General features: G+C 39.1%; 1 protein-coding gene across 7 annotated transcripts; it reads right to left on the bottom strand.

The window, feature by feature from the left end:
• Positions 1 to 554: 554 nt before the first annotated feature.
• LOC138942651 (probable inactive tRNA-specific adenosine deaminase-like protein 3) lies at positions 555 to 9784 on the bottom strand. 7 transcript variants are annotated; one of them, XR_011448353.1, is made up of 4 exons: positions 9491 to 9779; positions 3408 to 3550; positions 2874 to 3160; positions 555 to 2724 (listed from the first exon to the last, which is right to left on the bottom strand). XR_011448353.1 is itself a non-coding variant. In XM_070313040.1 (2 exons), exon 2 carries the CDS (start codon positions 6783 to 6785, stop codon positions 5505 to 5507), a length of 1281 nt encoding a protein of 426 aa, XP_070169141.1. In that variant the 5' UTR covers positions 6786 to 7486; positions 9491 to 9751; the 3' UTR covers positions 3559 to 5504. The 7 variants fall into 7 exon arrangements, 3 of the variants coding, with proteins under 3 accessions (XP_070169141.1, XP_070169140.1, XP_070169142.1); XR_011448354.1 differs by having other exon boundaries at positions 3408 to 3487; positions 9491 to 9776; XR_011448355.1 differs by lacking the exon at positions 3408 to 3550 and having other exon boundaries at positions 9491 to 9773.
• Positions 9785 to 10064: the final 280 nt, after the last annotated feature.

Below are 10064 nucleotides of genomic sequence, written 5' to 3'. Positions count from 1 at the left end.
AAATGTGTATGACATATTCAAACAAATGCATTAAATTCATTTCTTAAAATCACCGCTTTAACATTAAAAATATTTCATGCATTTAATTCATTGCACAGTATAATCTATGTTGCATTAATCATTAGACTAATGTTTATTCTCGTCGATCATATTTTTTATATTTCATGCTTAATAGAGAGTGCCTCCGTTTAATGTTTTTAAATTCACAAAAAACTATATTTGTAAATGTTTCCAAGAATATAATACTTTATTTTTGAATAATATCTCATACATTGACATGAATTGAATAATCACTATGACTAAAACGAAAGCGTAAGTTCTGTGGTAATCAATTTTTTTTGTACAATCCAGTTTTTAAAAGAGAGAATTAATGTAAATTGCTTATATTTGTAGTTGAACGCTTATATAATAAAGCAATCTTCAATTTATCAACCTGTCAATATTAATAATCTATAATTTTTGCCGTTTTATAATTGTGAATTTTGCAATTTCTCTTTCAAGAACATTATATGTATGTGTATATAAATTTTTATATTATGTTATGCTAACCTTCTTCCACGTTTTAGCGATCGATGCTTTCACTCTGGTGTCTCGTTCTCCTCACATCGTCTTCGTTGCGAAGAACGGAAAAAAAGAAACGTCAGTTTCGCAGGTCCAAAAATATTCCTCGGGATGCGGACGATACCTCGATTATCTTATCAAGATCTCGCAATTGCGGAAGAACGGAATAAATCGTCGAAATTTTGATGTTTCGAAACTTGCACTTTCTCTTAAAGCCGAGCTAAAGACTAGATTGCGATTAATTCTAAAATTTCATTCACAGAAAAACGGCGATTCAAAGACGAGAATAATCCTTTCGAAGGGAATGTTGCTCGAAAGATTCCAATTGGCCGGATCTCCGAAATACCTATTTAGGCTCGGCGTCACGTCAGTATATCTCTTTCTAATGACTATGGCTCACACACTGGATAGTGTCTTGGGTAGCGGAGGCCTTCGCCTGACCGTTATCACCACATTTTCAGAATCCTTCGCTCCATGGTGCCGTCGAAAAAAAGAACCCGATCCAGGAGGAGGTGAACGAGGCCTTTCGTGGATGACGTCAATAAAATCTCGAGTTTCGCCCGCCGCGCTTCCCAAAATCTTCACGGCGGCGAAAAGGAGTTTGGTTCCTTCTACGAGACGAAAGCTCTCTCAGCGGGACTAAAGCGGGTACTTAACCCTTTCCACGATACGTACGTTCTTCCCTTTCCTTCTTGCAAATCGCAATTACTATACGAAAAGACGTTAGTAGAGTCTTTCGAAAAGCAACAGCCAATAAAAGCGAGCCATTCAGTCGTCGGGAATGTTGTATGTTATCAAAATATTTTCTGCACAGTCTTCAAAGTGATACAACGACAACGAGAAAGCACCGTAATCTTCTTGTATTAATGAGTGTAATTTCAACTTTGCAACTTCGACACTGTCGCGAAGATAATTTGCTGATGTCACTGCTTCTGTTTCAGCAGATATATTTTCTGGATAAATTGATTGATATATTCTCCGATGAGCATTCACTGAAAATCCATAGGCAATTAATCCTTTGTATCCTGAAGCGTCAATGGTCTTAGCGAGACGCAGGATCCAGCAGTTTCTTCAAAAAGAGAAATAAAGTCCGGCTGGCAGGACAGTAGTCAGCGGATTACTTGACGTGAATGTTGGAATGTCCGCGGGTGATCCAATCCAATCGTGCCTTAAGAAATTAACAGCTTGACCAATAGGCTCCGCTCTCGAGGGTCGACTCTCAATTGGAACCACTCAGTGCTGATCAACGAGACGCGATTCTTTTATTCTCGAGCATTGTCTCGTTGTTTCGCGAGAATCCGTAATCGTCACCTGAGAATCTCAATGTACCAGAAATCCTTCTCGTTGGATTAATTAAATTTCTGATTATTAGCTAGTTGCAGTTTCGTGCTGACCGTGATAGAGCCTTCCAATTTATCTCACAAAGATGTTTTCTGCCTCTAACTTATCTTCTGGTCGCAGTTGTTGCAAATTCAAGAGAAGAGCAACTTCAAGTATCTTATTTGTGCTAGTTATCAGTTATGACGTCACTTGATCGTCAAAGATGCATTAATCTCAACGTTATTACGGTGTGTATTGTACGAATCGTGCGTCTCGCTGCCGAGGATGCAAGCAAATCCTCCGGTCACCTACGGGGGTCAGAATCTACTTTAGGACGGAAATGTTCGATGACGCGGTGCTATAACGTCAACTGGAATAATTTGCAAATTGGCGTAGTTCGCGACTGGCAATCGACGACAATCACTGCCAGCATCTTCCCGACAGACACACTACTGCAAGAGCGACGAGTCTGTTTGTCGCGCGGATTAATTAGTTTCGAAATGTTATCTCTGATATCGTGTGGCTTTTCGTGCGTCGCGACCTCGAGAGTTCCTCCTTCCGCGCGCTCGTATGTAAGAAGGAGGATTTCGTTTCTTTTGTACCGCGCGTATTTCTCCTAATAAACGTCACCGATGCGGTGCCGATGTGTCTGTCGTCGTCAACGCTGCCATGTGCCGGTCTCTCAAAGAATACCTCTCGAGAATGTTATTTCTCTATTAGAAGAGCTCTTCTCGCACGCGCTCTGTTTATAGAGGAAATCAAGCGTTGTTTCCTGTAAATGTTTTTCTTGATTTTCTTTATTTACGCGTCAATTCTTTTCTGCACCGACTTGATGAAGAAAATCTGAAACAGATAAAAACGACAGCAATGTTCATATAATCATGCTCTATTGAGAATAATAACTTGGATAAGGAGCGATCTCTCTCGCGTAAAAATATTATTTCAATTTTTCATTGTATTATCGATCGTGTATATCAAAATATAAGACATACTTGTTATAACTTAAGACTTTATTGTGTAAAGTTTTTGTTGTAAGATTATGGTTCATCGTTCCAACAACCGAATCTTCTTCATCAGCTAGGATCAACGCATTATCGTCTTCCTCGTCTCGTAATTTACTGTTCGCGACCTATCTCCCTCTATCCTCATCTCTTTTCATGAACAATCGAGCAGTTCATCTTCTGGATGGATCAGCTGTAGGATTCGCTGATCGATGTCAATCCGCAGGGTCACCGTCATCGTGTACTCACTATTCGCTTCGTAGCGAATCGAATGATTCCTAGAACGCGAATATGCTTTCATATTGTCAAAGGAAAACCCCGATCCCACGAACGTTTTTACAGGAAGTGATAAATTCCTTCGTCAAGAGAATTATATCGTTCTCACGTATGTATTTTTCACAAAGTAGCAATCAATAAATACTTTTCTCATTTCTATAACCTTATATAAACAAAATAATGTAATTTTATTTTCAAAGTTCATGGCATTCCAGCATTATGTTATAAATATATTATAAATTGACTCACTGAAGCATCTCTCTGAGCTTCGCATTTTGCATCTGACGGACTTCTTGAGAATCAACAATCCCGATCATCATTTGCCCAGACTTGTCACGATAAAAACCGTGTGATTTGAATTATAATGTTAGAAATTATACATAGATAAGAAACTGGAAAATTAGCATAAAATTATACCCAGCAAAAAGAACCGCAAATTATTCCGGTGGAATACTTATCGTAAATATTTTATCATTATCGTGGTGGAAATTCTTTATTATTATTTTTTATTTTTATTAAATGTTTTTAAAAACAAATTTGCGACTTTATATACAATAGAAGCATCCACGTATTTGCTCAGATACAAGCTTGATTAATATAACTTTAATACGTGAGAAATTAAAACCAGTTCATGTTAAACAAACATTCGTGTCGACTTATGCAAACATCGAACATATAATATTAGCATAATCTATAAGAATTATTTTTTGCGAACGCGTCGATAATTTGAAAATGCGCAAAATCTATTTGCAGAAACGCGCGCATAACGCACTCCGTCATGGCACTGACGTAATAACGTCAAATAAATGCTCTCTTAATTAATTATTGTCACTTTCGAAAGATCGCAAAGTGTGTGCTCTCAAGTGTCATTAAACCGTATTATCGGATTGTAAGTATTAAATCGCGCGACAATATTCATAAGAATCGCCAAATCATCTTTTTATTACGGCACAACGTAACAAAAAGTATGTACATTTTATACTAACTAAAGCGTTACACCAGATATCTTTTGCAACACACACAGATGTTATCGGTGCACGCAATCCACCGCTTGAGATTTTGGTGAGAAATGATTGCAGCGGGCATGTCTAAAAATTCCGTGAGAGAAAAGAAAAATCGGTAAATATGGTTATATATTATTGTCGCGAAGAAACATTTATTTGCTATTGAATTAAATGACGCAACCATCACGCAAAATGCGAATTAAGCTGTATATCACGTCGATGATTTACGATACACGCGGAATGAATCGTGCTTTATCGAATAATGGATGCAACGTGCAACATCTTCGGGCTTGTTTTACAATATGCGAATATTTGCAAAAAATTATATTTTCTATAAAGAAATAACCTTTACGCGAATCATTGCTTCACACGTAATAATGGCCGATATTGTAGTTTAAATTAACTTAATTAATTAATTTGATCTTAAATTATTGTACAAAGTTTTTACATTATAAATTTTATTAAATTATTATAAATTCATATTATAAATTTTCTTTTTAAAATAAAGTTTCGTTGATAGAAAATAAAAGAATGAAATCTTGGCTATAATACACTCTCCGCCATCGCAAACAAGAGAAACAAAGAAATATATGTATAGAAATGATTTTAACAATCTTCGGGAAATGATGGCACGTCATGTTGTGTGCTAGCAAACACAAGTGTTAATTCGCAACGTCAAGACGTCAAGGTTACGTATACGTTTTAAGTCGTTATAGCCGAATGCACGTCTATACCACGTGTTAAGTCTTTTGCGTCGTCTTGCTTTCGATTGAAATTATAAAACCGGTTGCAACGTGCGCGAATATCTAAACCGTAGCCGTGCAACCGATGATTCGAAGAGATAAGCCGCCGCAGATGAATCTCTGAAATAATCCGCTTGTCTAGGAAACAGTTAATCGGAAACGTCGAAAGATGATTGAATAATAAACACAATTATCTTTTGGAATTAATTACGGGAATATGTTAATATGTAATGTTATATTGAATGAATCTCAATGTATTGACAAGTGTCACAATTGTACTCCCCCTCATTAAAATGAATTTATTTTTTATGAATATATACGTACAATATGTTACGCAAGAGATAATGTAGAATAAGAGTCTCATTATAATATCATTTATATGCATAGGTATGCATAAATAGGGCGCGTGCAAGAGAGATCATCGGTAAGAACGAGAAATGTACAGAAAGCGTCGCATGCTTCGCTTTTATTTATCTTTTCTTTTGTCCGATCTCGCGGCATTAATATCTTCAATTATTTCCGGAGACACTGTAGTGACCAATTATCCATTATACTTGACGTGTTATTATCTTACACAATAGATCCATGTCGAATCCATGTTATACAAGACTTTTGCGACCATTGATTTCTTCCACTGTTTGCCGGCACTCTCGTTCCAGGATTCCGCTCCAGACTTGGTATCGATGGTTCAGACCCGGTACCGTGTGCAAAACCGCCCTGGTGCCCAAAACGCCGACATTCCGATTGACCACGCCATAGAAGATCCGCGCGACTCTGGAATGCAGCAACGCCATGGCGCACATAGGACACGGTTCCATCAGTAGGAATACCCAATAACTCGTACAGAGATACGGCCCACACTTCTCTGGAATATTTCTGCATTTTTCCTGCTGCGGATCCTCGACCTTGGCGCCGTCATTCCTCCGTCCCTTTTGCTCGACCCGCGTCTCAAGCGGTGTTTGCATCGGGAACGTAAGCGAGGATAGGGACGTCGGGTAACAGAGCGGCGTTTCCTCCTCGTATTTTCTCTTGATCCTTCTTAATCGATCCTTCAAGTTCCGATCTTCAGTCTCGGTGTTTGAGTCTACCTTCTCGTCGCTGAGTGTCTCTTCGTCGTCCGTTCGCCGCTTCGTGAGATCGATGTCGCTCTGGGACTCTTCGTCGTTCAAACGCCATGCACCGCCACCGTGAAGTCTGGCAACAAGATCCACCGCCAGCATGGCGGCATGCCACATGGGATGCCGATCGATCCTCGCGGCGGATACCGCCAGGATTCTTCCGTCCTCGGGATCGACGACCGCTGCGGCGCCGGTGCAACGGATGTCGCCGACCGCTTCCAGCTTGGCGGCTTCTATTACCAGCGACATGATCCGCTCGATCGCGTGCAAGCAATCGTTGTCGAAGATCGAGCCGTCAATCAGGCTCTCGATAGTCCGGTCGGGATGGAAGTTCACTGGCCAGATCTTCGAAGCTTCGCCGGCTTGAAACTTCGTTCTCGGTGCCTTGATTGGCACCTTCGTCACCTGGAACTTATCCTCGAATAGGGAGAGATCGAACCCCCGTTCCTTGAGTTGACGCTTGAGATCATCTTCACCAAGAGTAACCTTTTCTTCGTCGTTTGCTCGCGACGATTCGCCCGAACGGAGCGGGGCTAGAAGCAGCTTGCCGTTGGAACAGCGTTTCAGATGACCGAATCCTGGCAAAACGACGGATATACTCTGGATTGCGACGGACGTGTCCTTCCGTCGCTTCAAAACACCCACGTAGACCTCCTGCAACGGAAGCACTTCCGTAAAATCCGAACTTAGAATCGGTTTCGCCATCCAGCTTCTAGTCGTAGTTTCCATCTTGCTCGCCTTGACACTTTTCAACGATGCCATTCTTCCTGAAAAGACGCTGCCTTCACTTATCGTTAGAAGATTCCTCGACGATGATGTTTGCAACGCGCTGTTCTATCTCACTAGTTAATCATTACTTAATTAATCTTTATTAAGAAATTATTTTTTGTGTAGTTGTTCGTAAGTTTATTACTCAAACTTGGCAAATAGTTTCTAATTTAGATGTCACATTAATTCTTTTATCTACAAATCACAATAGATTAGTCTAATTGTATTTTAGCAAAATAAAATCGTTTATATTACTTAAAATAAAATTGATTTCACGCAAATATAGCTTTGTATATAAAATTAGCAATATACAGTTATTCAATTTTAAAATCACATTTTGTATTCGAGTGTAATGGATCTCCTGTCTGAGTAGGATAACGGCAAAATAGACATAAGCATCTCCTGAGCATTTACAATTCATAATTAGAGTTACTATACGGTTGCTAAAAAATCCCCGAATAATATTTTTAATAGAGAGAAACATGTAGATTTTGTTGCAAATCATGAGAAGAACAAGGTCGATGATTGGCATTGAAATTACTTCGAAATATTAAACGATTGCGAGATCATCTTAAGGACACTTTCTCGTGTCACGGTCGCAAATGTTGACGCGATTTCGGCAAAAAAAGAATGGAGATGATCCTCCGCCGGATAAATTTTAATCGTAATCGAAACCGTACTCCGAGGCACATTTTCTGCGAAGAGTAAAAGCGATTTTAAATTGCTGTCAACTTGGGCCACGGTCGGATCGATTGTCAGAGTTAGGCGCAATTGTATGATACGCGTTGTCCATATGCGAGGACAACACGTTGCGTTAAAAAGTTCAAAGTTCGAGCCAGTTTCCTTTAATTTTGATTATGCGCAAAGAAAAAAAAAAAACAAGCGTCGAATTTCAACGTTAATGTCTGATCGCAATAAAAATAACATTGTTATTTATTACGCGTGATATAACGTGGGATGCGTCCCCGTCGACGACATTGTTTAATTCTGGCATGCGAATACACATTTCAATTAATTCTAGTAAATATATATTTTATAAAAATGTACGAAATATAATAAATACAATTGCAAGAGATGTAAATATTTCTGAGTAAATATCGAGAATTCGAATGCGTGTGCAAAGAAAAATTCGAAATTGCTATAAGGAATTAATTCAAGGAAATTACTTCTAGAAGGAATAAATCATTTAAATTGATAAACTTGTTATGATATAGTAGTATAGAGAAATTATTACGTAAACATCTTTTGATCGTATAATAATTCACTATTCCCGTATACAGTTTACAGATTGCAGTTGAAAGCCAATTTGCATCGTGTCACGCGATCGATCGTAAATAATATCTGACAAATTCTTACGCAACATCTTGATTTTCCAAGAAAAACATATATGCGTAAACAGCAAATACGTTGCTGGAAGACCTACTTTGTACGATATATTAACCGTCTGATAGCTGATATCACGATCATAATAACTGACGTATATTCTGTATGTATCCAAGTTAGGGAATTGTGTAAAATTTTCCACCGCTGAAACCCGAGAAAAAGTTGCACGGAAGGAAACAATTGTGCATTTTAGTCTCGTTAAAAATGAAATTGAATTAATTTAATTGCTATTTGATAAGTCGATATATTATGTGAACAGATAAAGGAATATTGTAATGTTTATGTTCGTCAATCGCAATATTGCGCAAGAGAAGAATGCCATCTTTAGCAACAATGCGTATTTTTAAAATGCTTCTTGTTTTTACATGTGAAGAATATTGGAATCTGTTTTTATTCCCGGGTTTTAATAAACCTTACCATCTACACGATACACAGCGCGCGCAACAATCGTCGTCGCCGATTTATAATCTAATCTATTCAGTGTCTACAGGCATTTCTCGATCACGGCATGTTTTCTCAGCGTCAATAATTATAATGTATGAGCAATTAATTTGTCATGACAATTAGTATGTTTAAGTCATTTTAAAAAATAAAACGCTGACCCATATACAAAAGAGGCATGCGAAAGCGATTATTATCTTTTTTATTCGTGACAATTAAAAAACATGGTAATCGACAAAAGTTCCATTTCTCCATAATCACAATTGAATTAAATGAAATTAACGGATACGCGAATTCCTGTGTAAGATAAAAAGTATTAGATTATTTTCGACACTCTTCTTTTTCGTATAATATTTGAATTATTGTATAACGACGTCGCGTCGATTCGAAAATTTTCTGCACATGCAGCACGTTCAAATTTCTCACACCGCGCATCACCTCGGCCAAGATGGCGCCTGATTGTACATTCATAGAGCGTGTTCCTTATGTAACAAGGAACGAGTAACACAAGTGAACGAGACGAGGAAAACATACTCGATATTTCAATCGCGTCATCGACGCATCATCGTTCGCGCGTCGCGCTCCGAAAGATCTGTTATCTGTCATATTTTCGCGTTTTTCCCGCGTGAAATCATGAACAGTCGAAGCTAATTCGAACACGAGCGGGAAATCGCACGTCTCGACTTCGAGATATCGAACATGTCCTCCGCGACCTGGAGTCGTAGACGTGTCGCTCGTAACTTAGTCTCGGAGCTGTCAAAGTCGGCGATGCCGTAGAGCGATGAAAGACGTCCGTCCGTTGCGTCCGTGACATGACGTTGCGACGCCACGTGTTCGCCATGCGCGCGCACGCATTTTATTAATGAAATTTTTACCTGCTGTTGCTGCTGTTCTCTACTACTACTGCTGCGACTGCGACCCGAAATTCCTTCTAATTTCTTCCTATTTTCCCTCGTCCTCGATTGTCGAATATTCGTTACGAGATTTACCGAAAATCGAATTCTTCGAGTGTGTCAGACTCTCGTCAACAGCGGTAACGTAACGCGCGGAAATGCACGTGAGAAATGCGCGCAAGAGTAATCTGTTTGCGTCGTCGCGGCGGCTCGCGTCTCTTTGTGGTATGTAGCCTGAGCTGTTTATCAGCGAGGTCTACGATGGCGGCGCCTTCTGCCGGCAAGATGAAAGACTTTGCGAGAGGCAGGGATACCCGGCCTCGTCGTCGGATCTGTAAATTTTCGCCTGTAAGTATTCGCACGTGGATACCGGAATCTGAATAGAATCGATCACACGATCGGCTATTAAGTGGAATTCTGAAGAGGAGCTTTATTCGGTATAATATGCAAATTCTGATCGATATCTTTAGGGAGAGATAATACCAGTTTTCAATTATTTTTATTACGAATTTTTTATTTAATGTTCTTATTTAAATAATTTCTAATAAAATTTTTT

Source organism: Polyergus mexicanus, unplaced genomic scaffold (assembly GCF_030449975.1).
Source record: "Polyergus mexicanus isolate NDT 795.1 unplaced genomic scaffold, iyPolMexi1.0 SCAF_23, whole genome shotgun sequence".
NCBI lineage: Eukaryota > Metazoa > Arthropoda > Insecta > Hymenoptera > Formicidae > Polyergus > Polyergus mexicanus.
This window is presented reverse-complemented; position numbering and strand designations above follow the sequence as displayed.

What these genes read in the sequence shown, in the direction of transcription:
- LOC138942651 (XM_070313040.1), bottom strand. Translation starts at nt 6,785, where the DNA reads ATGGCATCGTTGAAAAGTGTCAAGGCGAGCAAGATGGAAACTACGACT.